Raw genomic sequence first — 23,613 nt, forward strand, 5'->3', positions numbered from 1 at the left:
ACAGCCAAATGTGGAAGGGGCCCTGTTAGGCTGTGGGATGGGGCTTACGGGACCCCGTTAAGTTGCCATTGATTTGGTGTGAGGTGAGATGTAGCTGGAAATACCCACATGGGGGGGCAGCTGATGCCGTTGGTTTTCCCTCTTGGCACATACTCCAGGGCAGGATTTGCAGCAGTTAACAGATAGTACCGATGTTTGTTTGTAGATTACGTAAATGGCCACATCTCACACCCTAATCTTTTACCTCATTCAGACATGGAAAAACCAGACCGTTGCAGAACAAGGCAAGCTGGCACCCTCTGAAAAGCCAGTGCTGCTTTCAAAGGACATTGAGCTGAAACTGGGTATGCTGGACCGGGAGGTGCAGTATCTGCTAAATAAAGCCAAGTTTGCCAAACCCAAGCCCAAGAAAGACAAGGAGAAAAGTAAAGCTGAGACTGACAAGAATGCAACATCCTCTCCCAAGGACAGCGAGAAAGTTATTCCACAGAAAGAGGAGAGGCCGGAAGGTGAGTAGCACAGGTAGAGTGGATGCGGTGTGGAGGTGCTATGAAGGAGGAGGACCATTCTTGATTTGATGGCTTGAAGCTTATTACACCTTAATAGTGTAGTCTAGAGAATAAGGATGGGAGTAAAATGAAAGGTAGGGAAGTGTATGAGCTTAGAGAGTGGTCAGAACACACTTATCTTCCAAAGAGCGAGAAGATCATTCCAGCGGATCTGGTTTGTTTTTAAATAGAACACATAATTGCCACTCTGTGAGATTTGGAGCTGAGTTGCAAAAACAAATCCATCAAAGTGGTTTTGTCAAGATAACCCTGCTTATAGTGAGCATTGGTTTTGCTCCTGTGTTTACTTTTCAATTTACTTCATCATTGTGTGTGTCGCAGTGGAGTTTTGACCATCACATGCAGTTCCTTGCTATTGCCATGTACAGCCTGTAAGTTCTCTGCAATGTGGTGCAGAACAAAACTTGCATATATAGCAGGTTGTCTTGCTGTTTATTCCATCATGGCCTTGTGCCCTGAAGTCAGTGTTATGACGTCCATATTAAATTTGGGGATGCCCATTGTTCAGCCTTGCAACCTCTGTACAAGTGGAAGTTGCCAATATAGAGCCCAAAGGGTCACACAAGATCTCTGCTAGAAGTGAAACTAGATCTCATATTAGCTTGGAGGTGCTTGCTGTAAGTCCTCGGAGTCCTGTTAACAAAGTCACTGTTTGCTTTATGCCTTCCAAATTGCCTAGTGAGTACACACTAGCGCTGGTAACTGCTATGATCTTTGACTTCTACATTGAAGACAGATAAATAGGTATTTGGCTAAGGCCCACCTACTTGTGAATTCTGTTTGGAGGGAAATTGATTGAGGGCAGTTGTTTTTGTTTCACCATTCAATGGGGAACCAGCTGGGCTAATACAGTATCCTACAGCGCAACAAGGAATTCATCTCTTCAGTCTGTGAACGAAGTAGAATTCTTGGGGTGGTCTTAGTAGGTTGGGGTCTCTCTGCAAGTGATATGTAGGGCTCATGCGTATAACTGTGGGGCTCCCATTAAATTGCTCAGCTTGCATGTGATGTTAAAATGTGTTGAATGCGCTCACTACAATTTAATTTACGATTTTTCATTTATCGTGACCCTGCCTACTATCCTCCATCCTGCAGGTACCCCAGATGAAGCCAAACCAGTGAAAGAGCCCCCAAAAGCTGAGACAAAAGGAGAGGCTACACCAGAGCCGAAGGAACCAGCGGCAGGTAATTCAGAGCCGTATTCTGAATTATGAAACACCAGCACCACATGATCCATTCAGATCCTGGAACCTGCTGCTTACTCCCGTAGGTTTCATCACAGGCAGTCCTAAGTCGCACACCGATTGAAGCTTCAGGTCAAAATCATGTTTTCAGATTAAGTGTGCAATTGTTTCCCAGCCCCATCTCAGGCCCATATATTTTCTTTTCCCTTCTCTGCACATTTGGGCACATCTCGGAGGAGTAGCAAAGATAAACAAAAGCGGTTTTCTGATGGAAATGTTTAACTGCAGTTTCCTCACCTTGGAGGTTTCTACAGGAGCCATATTGGATGCAGAAAACTCTTTAGCAGTTATGTGGGGCCATGTTGCGCAGCACTGACTCAACACCACCTTGAAAGTAATTGGAGCCAAGCTGCTTATAAGCTCCACCACTGTGTGCTGTTGTCAGTGTGCTGTTGTCAGTTCCTTTCTTTTTATGCATTTGGCGCAGATCTGGCCTAAAAATACGTCGGAAAATCTGACAAACTTGGGAACACACCATTTCACCAGTGTGCTAGGAAACAATGTCCCCACCTAAAACAATAGGTTTCAACGCATACCGTGACTGCTGGCAGAAGATGTTGGTCACAGTCTTCGTAAGGTGCGTCATTGGTGTCTGTGCTTGAGCCCCGACTCTTAAGTTATGTAATAAGTGTGCCCTCTTGTCCCCAAAGGTGACCTTAGACCGATAGGTGAAGCTGTATGTTGCCGGGCATAAGAGGAAGTTGAAATAGTCTTGTAGGTCTCACTTCTGATTTAAGAGACAGACCTGGTCCTAAGGCCATTTACCAAAAGTCCAGCTTTGGAATTAATGTCCTCCTTTAAATCCAAGTGCAAGCACAAGAAACTGAAGCGGAACTGCAACCCCATTCTACCATTAACTCTAAAGAGACGTCACGAGATAGTGTGTGTCAATCACACTATATTTTTGCTGGCTTTAGAACTCTGTGCCCTTTACCGCCCGCTAACCAGTAGTAAAGTGCCTGTGTTCCCCTTTTTAGCATGGTCAAATTGGCATTCTTCTAATTGGTATGTTTAACTTTAACTCCCCAGTATATGGTACAAGGTATGCTCAGGGCACCTATTATGCCATCCACTACAGTGACCGTGAAAACATATCCTCAGGCCTACCATTGTAGCAGGGTAAATACTATCCTAATAACACATTTTAAAATATTAATTAGTCCCCCTATGTAGGCCTTGTACCCCATAAGGCAGGATACATGTTTTTTTTAATTCAGGACTTGTAGAAATGTAATGGTAATATGTGAGTATCACCCAAAAGCAATTGTTTCATTGTTCCAGGTTTACCTGTCCTATGTAACAAAACAGAGTACAGAATTTCTAAGAGATGCTTTTCCTTAATACGCCTTCACCATTGAATTGGATTTTTAAAAATGATTAACAATAGTTGTTTAATACTTTTTCTAGCAACTCTCATTTCTGAGATACTTGATGAGAAAATCTGGGTCCCCAGGTGCTAGTCGATGATGTGTGGCCACCTGCCTTTCTCCCACCTGTGTCGAGCAGCCGGAAGCTGCAACCTCCAAGCCTGTTTAGTTTACGCTCCGACCATCATGGGCAACCAGTGAGCGGCAGGGTACTTCTGACAATCTGGAGAATTTAGCAGTCTGCCGTTATCGACCTCCAGTGGTGCAGATGATGAAGGGGTACTCACTCCCCTTCATGACTACCCCCACCACCCATGCCAGTTGCGTGCGACTCTCCTTACTTTCTCAGGAAGTGGCGGCTCTCTTGACCAAGGGAGACATAGAAAGGGTCCGACACCAGAAGCAATTTGTGTTTGTTGTTCCCGCTACTTTCTGGTGCCCAAGAAGAATAGAGGCCTTGGTCCTATTCTGGTCCTGCACCCTCAATTTGTCCCTGAAAAGGGAGAAATTCAAAATGCTCACGCTTACTCAAGATCTGTCTGGCCTTGACCCAGGAGACTGGATGGTAGCGTTGGACGCATACTTCCACATTCCTGTCCTACATTCCCACAGGCGTTACTGAGGTTAATGGTGGGCCGCGAACACTTTCAGTTTGTCGTGATCCCTTTTGGCCATACCAGAGCCCCTCGGGTGTTGACGTGGTTGCGGGTCATCAGTGGAGATCAGGGGTGCCCGTCTTACTCTGTCTCAATGACTGGCTGTTGAAGGGGGGCTCGCCCCAGGCAGTTGACTATGGAGGACCTCCTGCACTCACTGGTGTTTACTATCAACGTGCTGAAGAGACACCAGACTCAATCTCAGATGCTCCTCTTCATCTGAGCTGTACTGGACATGGTGCAGTATCGGGCTTATCCTACCAGACACCAAGACCAGGATATTCAGGCTATGATACTGATGTTTCAGTCTCTATCCCCGGGTTTTGGTGAGACTGACTGAGTCTGCTGTGCTTCATGCATTCTGTTTGTGACACATGCTGGCTGGCGTATGCGGGTTCTGCAGTGGGACCTGAAGTTCCAGTGGGCACAGTATCCGGGGAATCTCAGATATGGTCCTGATCTCAGAGGGTACTGCAAAAAAATCTGCAGTGGTGGTTAAAGAACCACAATTGGGTCAGCTGCAGACCCCTCTCCTTTCCCCCACCAGATCTGACAGTAGTGACAGATGTGTCACTCCTGGGGTAAGGTGAGCAGCTTACAGAGTAGGAGATCCGAAGCCTCTGGTCTCTTCCAGAAACCGGCACCACATCAATGCATTACCCTTCCGAACAATCTGGCTGGCATTGAAACTTTTCTACACCATCAAAAAAAGACCATTGGAGATGTTCATGGACTGCAGCACCACCATGTGGCAAGCAGGGCGGGGTGGGGCCCTTTATCAAGAAGCCCCAGCGTTTCTGGACATGGCTAGAACATCGGGGCATATCCATGGTGGCTTAACACCTGTCGGACTACCTGAACACCAGGGCGGACAGACTCCGCCGAAGATGCTTAGCAGATCACACATTGCATCTACATCTGGAGGTGTTGCGAGGGCTCTTTCAGCAGTGGGGAGAGCCTTGGTTAGAAGTGTTTGCCACTGCAGAGAACACACAATGTCAGTGGGTTTGCGCACTGGAGTTTCCAAGGCAGCTCTCGCTCTGAGAATCTTTTTGTCTTGAGGGAAGCTCAGGCCTCCTATACGCCTTTCTGCCCATACCACTCCTGCCCAAAGTTATCAAGAAGATCCGGAATGACTTGACCCGTCATCCTTGTGGTTCCAGACTGGGCTTGGAGAGTTTGGTATCCTGACTATTGACCATGGCCATCGGCACTCTGATCAGGCTGCCCCTTTTCAGCAACCTCTGTACTCTCCGCCTTCATGCGTGGACATTGAGCGGTGACAATTGACAGCATTTGACCTTCTTCTCTGAAGTCCTCATTGCAGCCAGGCAGCCCTCACCAGGGTGGTACATGCCTGCCGTTGGCACAAATGTGTGACATAGTGTGCAGAAAAAACAGTTGACCCCGTTTCTGCTCCCCGTGTTTACTCCCCTTAGTCAGGTACTTTTTCTTGCCCAGCAGGGCTGTGCTATGGGCATTTTAAAAGGCTATCTTTCTGCAGTCTCTGCATTTTTGTGGTAGCCAGATCAGCCATCCCTATTCAAATCCCCTATTGCACATAAGTTTGTGAAAGGTCTCCGACACATGTTCCCTTTTTCCTTGATCATACCTCATTGGGACCTAAATTTAGTAGTCTCCTTTCTCGGCCGCTACACAACCATCTTGTCAGACTCCTTACGATACAATCAAAATGGCCTCTCTGGTGGCCTTAACATCTGCCTGGAGGGTCAATGAGCTCCAGGCTTTGTCATGTAAGCCTCTGCACTTCATCATCTTTCCAGACAAGCTGGTCTTTTGCACCAGAGCTTCCTTCCTTCCTTGTAAGTCAGTCTATCACTCTGCATACCTTTCACACTCCGCTGCATGCCTCTAAGGAAAAGGAGTTACTGCACCACCTGGACCCAAAAAGAGATTTACTGTTCTACCCTGACTGCACAAAGGAGTTCTGGTTGGATGACCGCCTCTTCGTGAGGCATGTTGGAGCCAAGGAAGGGAAGGCTGTGCAGAAAGAGACCATCATGCAATCAGTCATGCTCTACATTAAAATCTGCTTTGCATTGGCCAAGAAGAAACCCCCAGAGGGTTTGCATTCTCATTCTACCAGAGCAAAGGTTGCGATTGCTGTGATTTCACGCAGAGTCCCAGTCCTGAACATCTGCCAGGCACCCAATGTGGGCTTCTCTACACATGTTCACAAAGCGCTACAACCCGAACAGTTAGGTCCATCAGGACAGGCACTTTGCCCATTGTGTCATGCAGAACTTTCTAGTGTGAAATTGTTCGCAGACCCACCTCTTGGGAGGTATTGCTTGGGTACTTAACTTCAAAAACGTCTTCTCTGGTACAGTCTATCTAGCCGCAGATTCCTTACCGATCCACACATCCTCTGCTCTCTATCGCAGCTAATGGATTTCTGGGGACAGGGCAGTTCCCCTCTCAGTGTCCTACTTTTACACACCAGTGGTCAGTGTTATTTGCGGACCACACCGGAAGTGCTGTGCACGGTCACAATGTAGGCACCACCCCAGCGTGCTGACGTCCATTTCTTTTCATGACTTTATATGCCAGGAGCATGGAGCCATGAAAATCGCTGACCACGGGGGTGTAAAACTAGGGCCCTGTAAGGGGAACAGCCTGTCCCTAGAAATCTGTTCATAGAGTGGGGTGGTTGAGTAGGTCAGTAAGGAATCTGTGGATAGATAGTTTCTACCAGATAAAGATTTACCAAAGGTAAGTAACTTGTTCATCACTGCTAAAGGAAGTCATCCAAGGTGAAGTCCACACCATCATAGCCTTGTAATACATTGTGACGTGCATTCCTCTGTTAGCTGGCATTGACTGAATCTCCCCTCCACCCCTATTCTCTCCACTCTGGTAGGGGAGAGGTATCTCTTCTGAAGAGTGGGAGAGAAGATTAAAAGACAAGTGGGTACTCCTTCCGATCGATACTTCTAGCTGCAGATTCCTCACATTGTAGATATTCCTTGATGCCAGACTGAATTTAGAAGATTTTTCAGGATAACCCCTCAGTCCCAGTCCGGGGTGTCGTGCAGCTCTTCCATGACTCCACTCTGTCCCGGAAGTGACATCTGGAGCCATACATAGGTGCTTGCAATGCTCCCAGACGTTATTTCCCTTTCTTTCTGTGCCTTCATACATGGATCTGGCTCCCCTTTTTGTTTCCTCATCAATTGACTAACTTATTTCTCAAATGTTTCCAGAGTGTAAGGAAAATGTAGCTTCCTAAAACCTCTAGCTTTGATTCTTCTGGTGACTTGCAAACAAACTGTTGTAACAGATACCCCCAAGATATGCCTCTGGTGTCTAGGGTCGGCCACAACCCTAAAGATTTACCATAAGTGCCCAGAGGCTAGGGTGCATTGTTCTAGATAGCAGGCCATGTATAATCTGTTGATCATGGCATGTGTGGCTGTAGATGCACATACTGTGCATACTTCCACCGTCTAATGTTGTGTTCGGATGGTATACATTGTATAAACTTGTATTTCTTTTAAGGAAGTCTTTTTTGAGTCATGGGGTTTATTGACTCCACCTACTAGTGGTAATGCACATATGCATCAGCTCTGTTTGATTTCTTTTTTTCTCCGCCGTCTGGTTTAGACTTGTCTGTGAACTCTAGTTCGATGCCACATTGTGTTCTCGCCGGACCTTCAGATCCATTCCTCATCTGTTGTGAAAAGATTCCCATTTACTTGTTGATCTCCACCACCGCGCAATCATCCATTCGCTTCTAGTAGACCACGTCTTGGAATACCATCTATTCGATCGAGGATGTCCCTGTAATGGAAAGGACTCCATTTCAGTTCTACCCTAGTTGCTAAGTCAAGTATCTAAGTGCAAAACTCCACAAAATCTGCAATTTGTGTTTGTCCCCCAAACACCATGAAGACTCTTGTTTGTGTCTCGAATTCTGGATCAAAAAGACCCTTTGGAACAGGAGAGGTCGTCCCATCACTTTGGCTGCTATTGCGCACAGAAGGGTGGTGGAAGACACCCTGGACCTCTTCGGAGACACAGAGGAGACACTCCTGCTGTTGAATTAGAGGGGACTTTTTTTACTCCAAAGCGGTGACTCTGAGATGGATGCTGAAGCAATAGAACTTCTGCCTTTCCAGCTCCTGCCGAAGACCACTGAGAGAGTACCATTACCTCCCCTACTCGCCATAGACAGGCCCCTACCTGCCTTGACCTCCCAAACTACTTTTGAGGCCTTCAGTGCACAACTACCTTCTGACTATGGGCAACACAGCTATTCTGAGCTGGCCCAGATGCCCACACGACACTCTGCGCCAAAGTCCTCCTCAAAGCTTCTAATGTAGGCATCGCCTGAAACTTCGGCACTGGATCCAAAATCAACCTCTAAGCATTCAGAGCCGAGACACACCACTCTGAAGCATTCAGAGCTGAGGGACACAGACCCAAAGCATTTTGAATCCATGCATTCAGAGCAGAAATTGATTTAGGCACCGTCTGGATGTCGCACCTCTTCGGCTTCATTCAGACTGCAATTTGGAGTTGTCCTCTGCCGCTTCTGAGGATTTCGAACAACCAATCTTTCAGTGCCTACAAGAACACCTCTAATCCAAACTGCAACAAATCTATATCAAACTTGGCACTGATCGGATCCTAGCGAAGCCTCCGCAAGTGCAGAAGGACTCACTTCCTCACAAGAGAAAGTTGACTTTTGAGGAAGCACTCCATCCTCCTGTGCCGCCCATTCCCAAAAAGTCTAAGAGACGCAACAGGGTCATCTCTCCACTGCCTCCTGTTCGTCTTTCTTCTCCACTCCCTCTACTTCAATTTCCCCTTACTCTAACTTGCTGTCTGTAGCTTCTCTTCAACACTCACCACAGGGTTTCTCTCACTAAGGGGTGTGGGGAATGTCCACGGCTATCTAATGACCATTCATATCCACAGCAGGGTCAAGAACTATAGGACGACTGTGACATAAAACCTCCAGCTGGAACATACCTAGATTTCTAACCCGCAAATCTCTCACCCTCAGACTACGTCACATTGTACCATGAGGTCCTATATAGGGCAGCCACCTTTCATAAGGTAGAGATGCTTGAAGAGAAAGATTTCCTCATGGAAACCCCCCCATCCACTCTGCTCCCTACAGTACCTCTCTATGCCCAAAGTGGTCCCTAGACTAGCCACGTAAATTTGAAGCAAGTTAGTCAAAGCTAGGGTTGTTGCACCTAGGGTAGACAAGAAATTCAAGGTTTTTCCTACTGAACCTCCATACTTAAGGGGCTAGTTAACCCCCTGACTCCCTAGTCGTTCATACAGCTTGAAAATTAGCTAACACTCCGAGGACAAGGGACACCACCCCTCTGGACCGGGAGAGTTAGAACATGTATCCTGGGGGCAAAAGTGTAGCAGCGCAGTCTGCTATAGATTGGTGCATCACTAACTCTATAGGCCTACTTTCCTATTATGACAGCACCCACTGGGATCATATGGCAGACCTTGTCCAGCATCTCCCAGAGCAGTACCAAAAGGAGGGATACTAGTTGGTGACTTGAGGGTAAGATCAACTCCAACATCAACTATGCACTGAATGCTGTGGACGCAGCTGCTTGCGGCATAAACACCAACATCCTTTTGCGCAGCCACATATGGCTGTACATATTTGGCTTCAAGCCAGAGGTTTAGCAACACTTTCTAAATATACCCTTCAATACCAGCATTTCTTCTGCCTGCTGGTTGACGAGATGCTAGAAAAGTTCAAGAAAGATACTGACCCAGCTAAAGGCATGGGAGCCCTACAGACTCCCACCCCTAGTGGTTCCTTTTGCTGCTCACAATACCATGGTGCAGCCAAGAACCCCACCCCAGAAACCTCTTCCACCTTTTCAAGACCCATGCATCAATCACGTTGACCGGGCTACTATAGAGGTGAATTCGGGGGCAACAATGGTATTGGTAGAGGAAGGGGTACAGCCTCCAAAGGTGCTGCCCCTACAAAACATTACCCCACCTTCCCCCACTATAGAACACCTATGGAAGAAAGGTTACAGGGATTTATTGCCCGTTGGACAGAAACTGCCCTCAACTGATGGGTCCTCGACAGCATAAAGGAGGGTTACTGGCTAGAACTCATACAGACATCACTCGTAACACCCCCCACCCCACCACACTGACACAAAATGTGTCCAGATAATTTGCTCCTTCCTCAGAGAAGATACAGGCCCCCTTTTCCATTGAGCCGCTTTCGCCGCAACATCACGGAGAGGAGGTGTATTACATGTACTTCCTTATTCAGTGGTCTCGAACGGAGGGTCATCTAGAGGATCTAGGGTTTGTTTGGGAGCTCCACACACCTCTCCAATGGTGGAACAAAATCAACCTGTTGCAGGGACGGCCACTCCTAGACCCTGTCTTTCAAGAAACCATCACCACAGACTCCTCGCTCACCAGCTGGGGTGCTCCTCTCAATCACCTTACCACGCAGAGGAAGTGGACATATGCTCAGCAATCTCTCCACATCGATTACCTGGAGATGCAGGCTATCCAGCTTGGTCTCTGGGCCTTACATCCTCTCATACAGAACAAAACCGTCTTGCTCCAAACGGACAATACAACTGCAGTGTTTTCTTCTAGAAACAAGGGGACATGCATTCATCACAGTTGTCGACTGTAGCCTAGAGCATCTGGCGGTGGGCGATCCATCACAGCACACCTGCTCATCCAACACATTTCCGAAGTGGACAACAATCTCGCAGACATTCTCAGCAGGACACATCAGCAAGTCCATGAATGGGAACTCCATCCCAAAGTCCTACTCTGGTACTTCTCACATTGGGGTGTTCTACAAATCGACCTGTTTGCCACCACCGAAAATGCCAAAACTTCGGCGCCAAGCTACCCCACCCAAAGTCAATGCACAAGCGCTTCCATCCATAGTGCATTGGCCAAACATCCCAGACCCATTTGCCTCTCCCACTCTTACCTTTTGTTGTCTAGAGGTTATAGCAAACATCCCTAGCACTTATTGTAGTGGCACCAGCCTGAGCAGGTCATTCATGGTACACCCCCTTGCTTGAACTTTCTCTAGTTCCCCACAAAAAGCTCCCCAACAGACCGGACCTTCTCGCACAACACCATGGCACTCTCAACTTTGCCATGGGGCTCTTCAGGTCTTAGTTTGGTTGCCTCAACCAACAGGACGCCCCCCATGTGGTAAAATACAATCGAACAATGGAGTTGATACCCATGCGCATTACCAGTGGAGTCACTAGGTCTTGTAACTCGAAGACCTTCTTTAAAGAAAAACAAGGTGTATACGTCCAAGCCCAACAATAGATGTCGGGAATATGCACAGAATGTGAATCTACAGCACTACATCCCACGAACAGATGCTTACAGGGTAAGTAACATGTTTCCTTTATTGTTTTGAATATAAGGAAAGATAGGCACAACATCCTTGGCCCTTTTTCATGACTATAGTCCCGTGTAAATATCCTGTTTAGATATAAAGTGTTCTTAAATGAATTGTTTCAAATAAATTTATTAACAAATAGAAGTTAACCATAAAGTCGTGTAAAATATTTTCAGGCTGACTGTGCCTTTACCCTCCTACAATCCTAAACATAACACTGGCCCTAATTTGTATTGCCAAATTGTCCTATATTAGACTTTGAAGATGTTAATAAAAGTCTGTTATTTTGAATAATTAAGTATTATCACCCTCGCCTTTAGGCAACAACTGCTGTTTAGTCTCCCCTTCAGTTACGGCCCTGAGCCACAGGTGAGACAACAAAGCAGTAGTATTTATCTGCAGTTAAGGGCAATAAGATTATTAGCAGTCCAGGTGCCTCTTCTCACTGGGAGCGTTTTCTGCTCACTGTAGTCTGCTGTATTAAAAAGAACTGTCTGTGACTTCAACACAGTTTGTCACTCTTTCACTGTATAGAAGAAAACTGCTCTTGCTTCACAGATGCTTGCTGGCTCCACCTCTTCAGCACAAAAGCAAATATAACCGTCTTTAGGCAGTTATGGTCACTTTCAGAATAGTGGGCTTGTTTTCCTGCTTCATGAAGAGGCTATGATAGTGAAGTGATATTGACTTTACTTTATCTGCCCAAGCTAGTTCGGAGAAACAGTTTTTCAACAGATGGACTTGGTGGAGGGAAACAAAGGCCACTTGCCTCTAAGGGACAATCAGCTGACAACCACCGACAGCTACTTGAGTAGATCTCTAGTGGTAGTTATAGCGTACTTCTGATGGATACTTCTCGCCTCAGATTCCACATCTTGTGCTATTCCCCAGGCATCCGGCTAGGTCTGGAGTCCTTGAAAACCGTGTCCCTGAGCGCCGGCAGGTGACGTTCTGCACTGTTGTCATTCCACTTAGGAAGGGACAAATGGAGAAGCATATAAGTGCCATCCAAGTGCTGACATTTGTTCCTTTATGTATACACCTTCAGATGCAAATCCAGATCTTCTCTTTGGCCAATAACCTTTTTCTCAAATTCTCCACTGTGCAAGGTAAAATGTAACCCCCCCCCCCTTCAAAACCGGGTTTAAACCATGCTGGTCTATTGCAAACCGGTATGTGACAGGCCTTCAGGAAGTCTGTCTGTGCTGCCTAGGGTCTGAGCCTGCGACGGCTGCATCCAAATAACCATAAGGCCCTACGGGACTGTGAGGCAAACTTTAGTTTGCCAAACACAAGACTACATGCTGCAAATGATCAAATTCAAAAGTAAGGTTCCATTCCAGAAATAGTTTCTACAATAGAGTATAGTCATGATGAAAGTCTCCAGGTAAGTTCAAGAAAACACATCAGAAGTTGTAATAGGAATTGTCATTCAGGGGGGAAAAGGGGTGATGGGTCACAATCCCTTACTAGCCGTTAAGTATTGAGCAAATATTGTTGCAGGTCTTGTCCTTGACAGGGGGAAACCCCTAACCCCCTAATCATAAGCGAGTTCCAAACTTTTGGGCAGGACAAGTCACGGTAGTAGTGTTATTCGGAAAAAAATTCCAATATGCTGGGTTCATACTGATAGTTCTTTATGTAAAGGTGTTGAAACACATTAAAGAAATTCTGAGTTGGTATGCAAAAAGGTGAAAACAGCCAACGTGTTTCGCCCCTTTAAATGGCCATTCAGCCAGGGGCTTCCTCAGGGCGTGACAAATCTCTTAAGGACTTGTGCCGTCTTAGAAAGATCCTAATGGGTCCTTGGTCAAGCTATAAAATTTCGGGCGTAATGCCCACAGGTCTGTCATAGATATAAAGCTGCGTCTACCCTGAGGAAGCCTGCAGAGACTCATTGCTGTGCATAAACTGAATGCGGACAAGTTGTTTTGAGGGCAAGATCCAAGTGTTTTAGGAACAGAAATTCTTCAGGCATTCATTTCATTTTGATAATGTCTTATGTGCTAATCTGTTTTTAAAGAATAAATTTTTCTGAAAAAGTGACTAACATCTAGTTCACGACTGGTGCAAAATAAAAGGGTCTCTTCTTCAGGGTCAAAGAACTAATTATGTTATCTGATAGACATCAAGCCGCAGATTCCTTAACTTAGAATATCCCCAGGCCTGAGACTGGATCTGGAAATTGTCTGCAGCAGCACCTCTGCGCGCTGGGGGACGGTGCCACACGACCCGCCCTCACGTCGTCCTCGTATGTGACGTCAACGAGGTCATATAAGTCCCTCCCGGCGCTCTGACCTCAGTTTCCTTTTTTCAGCGTTCAATGCGGATCCGGAGGGAGCTCCTCTGGCCTGTTTTCAGGCCTCATTTTCAACGCTTCGGGAACAGTGTGCGATGCCTTCGGGCTTCAAATCTTGTAAATCTTGTTTCCGGCAAATGTCTGCGACAGACCCACATCTTATTTGTATGTGGTGTCTGGGCGAGCACCATGACTCCACGGACTGTGATGCCTGCCAACGTCTGAAACCGAAGTCTCAGCGGGAGCGCTGTATGAAGCTTCTCTAGGCCTGGCTGTCCTGGTCGGAGTCGTCTCGCCCCAGGCCTCGTCGTAGACGGCAGGTCTACATACTGGTTGCCTTGGTTTCTTCTTCCTACGCCTCCACCTCTTGTTGTGGTTGCAAAGTTTGGACCAATATCTCCATGTGTGGGGGAGCCCTTTTTAGGTGGTTGCAAGTTGCCATAGGTTCCTCTCTGCTTCCACTTCCTGGAGTGATTTTCCAGTTGTCCTATGCTCCCTTTTTAGGTCTCGGCTAGAAGCGCGTTCTCGCAGAGAACTATAGTGATCGTGTCAGCTAACGAGTGGAGACAAGAGGTGGCCGCGCGCACCATTAAGAAGCATGGCAGAGTCTGATTCTGACGCGCGCCTTGGGATTGGGTCGCGCGTGTCGGAATCCGACTCTGCCATGCGCCGTAGGTTTCAGTTTCGTTTTGAAGGCTGCCGGCAGCTGGGCTCTGGAGAGGGGCAGGAGGCGGGCTTACGGACTGGCCAGATAGTACTTGTTAAAAGCTGGAGGAGTCTCTGGAGAGAACAAGGACACCATTCAGTGCGTGGCAGGCAGGGACCCGAGCGAGCAAGCAAGGGAGTAGATCCGAGGGCGGAGCGTCGCGTGAGGTGAGCCGAGGGAGGGAGGGAGGGAGCGCAGCCATACCTTGTTACATCTTACCCCCTTCCTTTACTCGGACGGCCCCCTTTTCCTTGTCCTTAACCCCCCCCCACGCTGTTATTTCCTTGCTGCTCGTGTTGGTGCCCCATCCCCCCCAGTACCTCCCCACTCCCCTAGGTGCCATTTTCTCTCCCTCCCCCTTGCTCTCCTCGCACTGTGCCATCCCCAGCCACTTTACTCAGACATGCCAACCCTCCCGATTCAGGCGTGAGACTTCCGATTTCAAGGCTAGTCACCCGCCTCCCGATTCCTGCAAGCTAAAACCCGATTCCTTGGGGTTTCAGCTGACAGGGCTTGGTATTGTGTAAAGTGCTAATTCTTCCAGCAATAGTCAGAGTGGCCATGCAGGGGCTCTAGAAGGGGTGAAACACCAACAAAGCATCATTAACAAAGGAATGGTCTTTTAAAGACCTTTGAAGTACTTGGGGGGGGGGGGGGGGCGTCTGTGTTTCTTCGCACAGGAAGCTGTTTGGGGGTGGGGGGGGGGGGAGAGAATCGGGGAAGCATGCATTGCCAGCAACCTGCCAGACCAGTGCACAACACTTGCATCACCCTCTCTCTGCCTCCCATTGCGAAAAAAACGTGCATTTATGTTTCAAATGTCCAATCCTGCAGCAGCACTCGTCCAAAGCCCAAACATGATAGTAAACCGATTCAAGTCCCCATTCTCCCGATTTTTTTTTTTTATTTTTTTTTTTAAATCTCCCTCTTTGCTCTTCTTAAATGTTGGCATGTATGCTTTACCACCAAAACCAATGGTGTCACCCGCGCTGTCCGCACCCCCCTCGCGCCGTCCGTGACATCTATTAATAATAACCTTCAGAGCAGATGTTTGCCTCTGGTCGGCTAGGGGAGAGGTGACTGAGCCCTTCCCCATAGGAACCGCAACCATACTTACGGAGCAAAATACAGCCCCGTGGCGTCTCCAACATTGTGTCCCGCAACCCCCTGCACCCATGGCCACCCCCACGTCCTGCCGGGAAGGCACTCTGAGCCAAACCCCCCTTCACCCATCACACAAACTGCACACCCGCACATGAGGGGAGGGGGATTGTCGAGATGCAAAAAGACCCGACCACAGTCTAGTGTGCTGGAGTGCGACCTGCGTCCTGCCTGGCTGCCGCACGCCCCACGTGGACCCCGTGCCCACCCCACACGCTACGGGCTCCCACTCCGCACCAAGAGCATACCCACGCCCCTAACCAAGGACTCAGTCGGCACCTCCGTGCCAAGTGGTGCTTACACGGGACCATCACCCGCATTTCCCGTGCTTCGGAATCCACATGCTCTCACCCGACAGCCTCCTACAGCACCCCACGTCTCCTGCATTACCAGCCATCCCGAGCCTCGCTTTCCCCGCAGCATTTTTTCTACGCGGCCAGTGATGCCCCGTACCCCCCAAGACCGCAACCCGTCCCCATCCATCAGACCGGCAACCTTCTTCTCCCGCAGCTCCCTAACTCCCCCAGATCCCACCCCTCCGACCAAATTGGTGCCCGCCTCATTCTGTCACTCCTTAGAAAACTCTTGCCACGCTCACTTGCGCGGCCCTCCCCCCCCACCCCCCATCACCCGGCCAAAGCCAGCGATGAAGCACCATTTTGCAGCTGCGCGATGACCCGACAGCTCTCGTCCCTGCCAACCCCCCCCCCCCCCCCTCCTCCTGTTGTTCCGCCCCTCCCCCCCAACAGCACTCAAGGCACCGGGCTATCTCGGAATGGCACCAACTGGTCATCCCTCGGCCGCTCTGATCCTTATCTCTATACATTCCCTATCCTGTACAACCTCTCCCCCCAACCCTGTTCTTCCCTCCTTTACCCTGCTATCCGACCCAGCGCTGCCTTTTCCATGGTCTCTACTTAGTGGCTCTGGCGCGCTTTCCGCTATCTTTTACAGTGGCCTTGAAGGGGCGTTATCTCGCTTCCAATACTCACTCCGCACTTTTAACAGAGCAAATCATGCATATCCATCCCGATCTTGAAACAGCCCTTTTTGTACTTTTTGTCTAAAAATAGACCCCACCCTACCGTGACTAGCTACCACCGCTGCGTGCCCCCGACCCCCCCCCCTTATTCCTTTCCTTGAATGCCCGCAGTCCGTGTCACCCTCACTTTTCTCACCAGATGCGAGACCGATGCTCACCTCTGAAAGACTTAGCCCCAGCCCTACAGACTTGCCACCAAGTCTTCTAATTTCGTTTTATGTCATATGAAACCCAAGCACCCCCTGGGCGTCGAGGCGCTGTACACTCTGGGCGTCGAGGCGCTGTACCCTCTATCGGACCGTCAATCGTGCCTCGATATACAACGCTTCGGTGCTGCCTCGCTAGGCGGTCGTTCGATGCCCATCACCACCTGAGTCCTTCGGTGGGTGCAAATCCATTAACGGCATTTGATTACGCTGGGGCGTTTAATGACTACATTATGAAATGGTACCTTTACCATGCCCGACCCGCACAGACCACCCCAACGCGCCCTATTCTGTCCACCCCGAGCGGACGCAAGCACCGCGTCCGACGTCGCACTGCCCCTGACCCCCCTGGCCTCAGTCAGACGAACGGACAAGAGCACACAGACTGGACCTGCACAATGGGCGCCTCCAACATGTTGCACCACGACAGTCGTCTGCACAACCCCATCCAGCACTTTCACCCACAGGTGCGCGCCTTGTACAAAGAGCCCATCCAGCACTTTCACCCACAGGTGCGCACCTTCCAGCAGTTTTACCAAAGGACTCCGACCTCGCTTTCGTGCCCATTGTTGAATTGTTCTTGCATTGCCCACTATACCCGCCCTCTCGGCCCCAGCACCCCCACCAGCTGCACCATGTCTCTCCCCCACCCGCTTTCCCTTTTGCACCCTACCCTGCAGCCCACCCCAGATCGCCCTTCCCCCCCCACCTCACCTCACACTATGTAGCCGCAGCACGCCAGCACCTCTCTTCTCTTGACAACATTTCCCGGAGAAAGAGGAATAACCCTTATCTCCTTACCACATTCCTACCCTAGATTTATGGCTGAGCTGGCCCAGCCCAATCGCCTGGTGGGCCCGCTCTTTCTCCTTCCCTGCCTTTGCTTCCCTCATCTCCTGCCCATCCTTGGTGCTCAGGCTCTGCCTCCAGGGGGTGGCCTCCACTGGGACCCCCGGTCCGGCCACTATCCCCCTCCCCCTGGGGAGTGGGGGGCCGAACCAAGGGGCAGAGCAGCCATACCTTGTTACATCTGCTGCTAAACGTCAAGATCCAGGTTCACACAGGGAAGTGACGACATTTCATAGAGATATTCCTGGTGGTCTTTAACGTCATAAAACAATCATATTTGTAGGAGGTAAAGCAGGCGCTCGCTCCCCTGAAAATTCTTGCACAGCCTATGTAATTGTTGGTTTGTAATTGGGCTGTCAGATCTAATTACTTTTGTTTTGTTTTAACAGCATCCATTTTCTTTGCTAGTTAGGATGGGGTAAGCAAAGAGAAAACGCAGTATTTATTTATTCATGAATGCGGACGATTCAGTCCGTCATCGTAGTAAGGATAAACGCCTGCCTTACGACCTGCTTCAGTGCATGTTCCCGCGGCTTAATTATTACAAATGCAGACTGAAGCGCTTTTCAGAATGATGGCTTTGTGTCTGGGGACATCTGTCTAACCACCCACGAGTCACGCCCGCCGTAAGGGGCTTTCTGAACATCCCTTCCTGCTTATATAAGAAGTGTACATCTCCAGCATTAAGTACTAGGAGACAATGATTTGATAACGCCGCGAGTGGAATGCTAATAATACCGCTAGGCATAGCGCTGGGAGGGGATTCCTGCAGCGAAGAAGTCCCTGTCTTTGCTAGTGAGAATCAAAACGTACTGCACGTGCATATTGGTTATATCACTCGGAGCTGCTGGGTCCCTGAGGTGCGATTCCCTTGCCTTCTGTCCTATCTGTTTTATTTCACTTTGTAGCATCTGTCATACACATCTGTTAAGAGCGAATTTTAAATTATTCATAGCCTGTGTATCTGTAGTTTAAATCACACATAGAGCGCAAGGTACTACTCTCCCTTACTCACCAGAGCCCTTCCAGTTATTTTGGTGGATTTTTTTTTACATTTTTCGACACCACAATTGCAAATTATGTATGAATTCTGCACGATTTATTTTGCTTATTGTTTTTCACGGTGTGTTCTTTAAGAGTTTAGAAGGTAGGCGACCGAAATTGGGATTTTGAACTATGTGTGCTTCCACTTACTGATCCTAGAAACAGCGTTTCATTTGCTAAGCCATGAGTATATTAATAAACCAAATAAGATTAAGTGATGATAGTGATTTCCACAACAATTGGAGGGATTGCTTGGCCATCGAAGATACTCCAAATGAGTAAAATTGGTGAGAGGCAACCCTGGATGTTGCTTTTCCTTTTAAAATAAGAACATCTGGCATCATGTTCCTTTTTAGGTTTCGCCTGGTGATCCGCTGCGCAGCAGCGTTCGCGCAGGGCGAAAACTTTTGTTTACAGTATGGGGGACTTGAACCCGCCCCTTCTTCCATTGGCTAGCTCCATAAATGGAGGCTAGCCATTGGAAGACATCGTTGTCAATCATTCTTTCCAAGTCAGAACGCAATTCGGGGGCGTTTCCGGGTCTTTTTTAAGTCCCGCCCTCTCCTCTTCCCATTGGCTGGAATTTTACCTTCCAGCCAATGGGAAGGGGAGAGCACGAAAAACACGCCCCCCAAATCCCAAAATGACCTTGTGTTTGTATTCCTTTCCATGCACTTCGTTGCTTGTTTTTGTGTGCCCAAGAGGCAGCCTGGACACACAACACTCCCAGGCGCCGGCTCAGAGCAGGCCTCGGCTTCTTCCTGGACGGACAGACGGACAGCTGGTCTCAGCCGCCTTAGGCCGCACCGGGGAAGGCCGCAGATACAGTAACCCCCGAGGTAGGACCCGGTCACCGGCCTCAGCGGGTACTGCTGACCCAGAGACGCCCCTGCCCTTCCTAAACTTTCCACGCTCAGTCAGGAAGAGAGGGAGACCGGCCTCAACTTTCACAACAAACACAGACACTTCTCAGCAGCTCCCTGCACTCTTCAGACTTCGTCCCTGCGGAAAGGCTGCAGAAACTGGGCTCACAATGTACTGCTGACCAGGAGACCCCCGCCGGCTTCCTGAACTGGAAGACCGGCCTCGACTTTCAGACCCAGCCCAACCTACTGCACGTTACAGGCTTCAAAACCGGCCCACATCAAGGCACAGACTGTCTGCCCGAAGTCTGATTCTGGGAGGCCACTGAAAATCCATGGTCCACAGTCACCTCGAGTTTCCTTCCTCCAGAAGCTTCAAAGGAACGACAGAAGCCCCTCTTGAAAACACCATAACCCGCCCCAAAAAATTGAATAACATCTTTTGGAATTCATTCCCTGCCATCTTTTAGTGAGGTCTTTATATCCTTCTGGCAGATCTTTTGGGCCTTGAGATCTTTGAACAACACGGGCAGAGGGAGGATTTGTCATTTACAATGCCAACAGCTATAACTTTGGCGAAGGCGAAACCGTTGCATTGTAAATGCTTGTTTCAGTATTGGCACCGCATATTACAGTGGAGGTGAGAAATGGGGTTTGGGGATTGTACAGATATACCGTGTAGACAGCACTTCCGATACCGCCCTGTGAGGAGAATGATGAGGGAAAGGGCTAAAAAACTGACACATTCGGCTCTGTCTAAGTAGATTAAAAACACCTAAGAGGAAGGAAAATTGCCAGACAACGCACATTCTGTCACCACAGGGCTTTCTGCAGCAAGAAATAAGGGAAGACGTGGCCAATAGCTTTTCAGCTAGGGGATGTAGCTCAGTGGTAGAGCGCATGCTTTGCATGTATGAGGCCCCGGGTTCAATCCCCGGCATCTCCAGTGCATTATTATTATTTTTTTGTTACAAAGTTGTTTCATAGATTTCATTGCAGTTTTCTTCTCCACATGCACGAGAGAAGCAAGCACCCCTCGCTCAGCCATAGTGTTACACTCGTCACATTGCCAGACAGGAGTGCTGCGCATGCGCCTTATACTCCTGCCAGCAGACTGAAGCAACCATGAGCTCAGCATGAAGCAACCATGGGCTCAGCAGCAGGGCCACGGGCGGCTGTGGAAGCTGGCAGAAATTGAAATACCGAACTCCTCTCCGGTATACGGTTCAATGTTTGTTTACAGGTATACACAAGCTTAATTGGTAAGATTATCAGAGGACGCAGACCTCTCTCAATGGCTATTAATGAGTACCCCTACTGATTTCTGGGAGTTGTAGTGTGTTGCAACTCAGCTGATCCAATAAAATTAACAAACCTGAAATCGATCATTTGAAGCAACACAGGGCATTTTGTTTAGTTCTATCGGTGGAGTCACCCGGCAAATTTCTTCACGTACAGTTATCCCTCAATGCTGTGATAAGTCAATTGCTAAAATCACAGAGCTTTCACATGGTGAGAGAACTGGGCATTTTGCACAAGGACCAGCCCCTGTACTTTAAGTAAGACCAACACCTGGTGTCCCTTAGGGTCTGACTGTGTTTCAGAAGACAGGGAATAGCAGACTATGGTAACCTCCACTAACTCAATTCTCTTTGCCAACATTACAGAGCAAAAACATAAAATGTAACTAACACCTGATGAAGTTTAACATTATATTAATTAATAAGATAGCAATGAACCCCAGAATACATGAATACCATTTTTATAATTAAAATGTACTCACCCAATTTCCCAACAAATTAAAATATCTATCGGGTTTTCAGCATTATCAAGTGTTTACATAACAAACGCTGTGTAGATGGACAGGCTCTCAGTCCACTTCTGATCTGTATGTACCTCTGTATGTAACTCTTCACTTTTTAGGTCTCGCCCTGGCGAACCTTCTTCACACAGTGAGGTGCGTAGCCGTGGTTGCTAAGCTGTTGCACGTTGGCTTTAATCCTTCACTGGCGCCGGGTGAAGGTCCGTCTCCCCTCGGGCTTCTGGGGATATCTCCACAACAGCTATTTTAACCATCCGACCACTTCCGTTCCCCCCGCTCTGGTTCACCTCATGACCCAGGGGCAGTCAGTTTGATGCGGGGTGAGCTCCCGGTCAGCTCCTTCATGCCTGGGGCTAGCGCGAACCATCACCGTTAGGGTCTCTAGGCGCTGAGGGCCGTCAGGAAGATTCCATTATTTATTTTGTTGTTTGTTTATCAGCATATGGCGCTGCATGCAGCACACACGAACTACTGAATAACTAAACTGGAACGCCCTTTCTAAAGAACCAACGCGTCCCTTCTAATTGTATACATATTTCATTCAAAACACATTAAATGTTGATCACTTAAAAGAGCATGATGGAGCCTGCCATCTGCTGAAGAATATGTTCATTTGGCGCTGCCGACCTGCACTTGGCACGTAATTAGCACACACATCCTAGTGGCGCTGCCTATCTCTGGGCTTTTGTCTGGCCTTTCCTGAGGCTGTCAGGTTGTGAAACGCCAGGGACTTAAAGGAAATGTTTGGAGCTGGGCGGCATTGAAGAGCAAACTCTGGATGTCACTGCAGTTTCAAAGTTCCTCTTAATTCAAGACGCGGCTCACAGGTTTGCTCAGCTGTAGGATTTCGAACTGGTAGTGCATTTTGCTAGTGATACATGCAATGGCGTGTGATAGTGCATAGGCCCTAATTCAAGAAAGGTGAATGAGTTTAGTACACCCCTGCTGGTAAACGAGAAGAGAGCTATGTTCGACACCCCATTTTGCACTGAGGCCACTGCACATTTCTTACTACCTTTCAGGCACAAACACGTATTTATAAAAAATGCGCACTCTTCCAGTCTGGTGATCTCACTATGAGACAGCATACATTCTCTCTCTCGCCAATAACGTGCTATAATTGCTCTTGTTCACTATAACAATCCTATCCAGGCCCTTACATGACCATCATAACATTAAACTTTAACCAAACAAATATACAATGTTTACATATTTATTTACAAACAACAAAATAGGCACTTGCAAATCATCTTCATGCGCCAATACAATGTTTGTAAAAAAATTCATGCAACACATTGTCATATACAATGCCAATAACTCAAACTTGAATGCTGCGAGACCTATTGCATTGCAAATGCTTGTTGGTGTTTGACGCTGTCCGTGTCTTTTGGAGTGTTTGTCTCGGATTCTGAGACTCTTTCCACCATTCTTGGCTTGGTGTTTTTTGGCCTCTCCCTTCGGATTTGCCTACTCTTGTTAAAGCTACGTCTGTGGGACAGTACTTTTGATGGCAGTGGTCATTGATTACTGTCTGCGAGTCTGTGTTGTTGTTCCTCCCTCTGGCTTCATGCTGCTTCGGGTGCTCTTCTGTTCCTGTGTAAGCCACTTTAAGGTCTCTGTTGCCGTTTGCCGGTGGCATATTCTACCTGCTTTAGCGGGTTGGGAGTTGATGCAATTGCCCCTCTTAACCCTTTTGGTGTTGAGTATGCGCTTGGCGTTCTTCTAATCCTACTGGCTATTTCCAATGAATTGCTCAGGTTCTGGCTTGCCTTTGGGCTTTTGCCACCGGCACTTTTGGCTTCCTTTTATAACCTAGTCTGTTAAGCGCTTGTTGCATCTCTTCAAGTTCATTCCAAGCTTGGGTTAATGCACTTTTGTGCGCCATTTAGCGGAGAGTGATCCTTCCCCTCTCTTTTGGGGATCATACCGTTCTACCTGTCATTTTTATACTGGTATGGTGTGGCACCATTCTGTGTTGTTGTTGGATATCTTCTATCTTGTGACTTCTGCTCTTCGAGCTGCTGGGTTTGCTGTTGGACCGTTTTGCTGCAGTTTTTTCCCCTTTATCCGTCACCCTGTTGCCGGATCACATGCCTGGCACTTTCTGTTGTCCTGTCTCAGACCCACCTCCCTTTTGGGGCATGGCTGTGGTATCTATTCTAAGTTAAGGAATCTGCGGTTAGATGTCCCTATCAGATGTAAGAGTTACTTACCTTCGGTAACGATGTATCTGGTAGAGACGTTGTCTAGCCGCAGATTCCTTAACGCCCACCCAGCCTCCCCGTTATGTGAGGGCCTTTTCTGGTAGTGTTCTCCACTGGCCTCTTCTGTCGTCATTGGGTTTTATCTTCAGGGGGTTCAGGTTGTTGCACTCCGC

At 48.3% G+C, this 23,613-nt stretch overlaps 1 protein-coding gene and 1 non-coding gene across 8 annotated transcripts in view; both read left to right on the forward strand.

The window, feature by feature from the left end:
• The window catches only part of HYOU1 (hypoxia up-regulated 1), a 231,065-nt gene that overhangs the window by 185,628 nt on the left and 21,824 nt on the right, over positions 1-23,613 (forward strand). For 4 of the 7 annotated variants that reach the window (XM_078682202.1, XM_078682203.1, XM_078682204.1 and 1 more), the window contains exons 23-24: positions 254-509; positions 1,665-1,754. In XM_078682202.1, coding sequence (XP_078538328.1) covers positions 254-509; positions 1,665-1,754 — 346 coding nt within the window. Of the gene's footprint in view, positions 1-253; positions 510-1,664; positions 1,836-23,613 lie in introns of all 7 variants that reach the window. The other 3 variants (XR_013608815.1, XR_013608816.1, XR_013608817.1) reach the window with 1 other exon arrangement.
• Positions 20,289-20,360, forward strand: TRNAA-UGC (transfer RNA alanine (anticodon UGC)). The gene has a single exon. It is a non-coding gene; the product is annotated as a tRNA-Ala (tRNA).

The sequence above is a fragment of the Lissotriton helveticus genome, chromosome 3_1 (genome assembly GCF_964261635.1).
Source record: "Lissotriton helveticus chromosome 3_1, aLisHel1.1, whole genome shotgun sequence".
NCBI classification, from domain to species: Eukaryota; Metazoa; Chordata; class Amphibia; order Caudata; family Salamandridae; genus Lissotriton; species Lissotriton helveticus.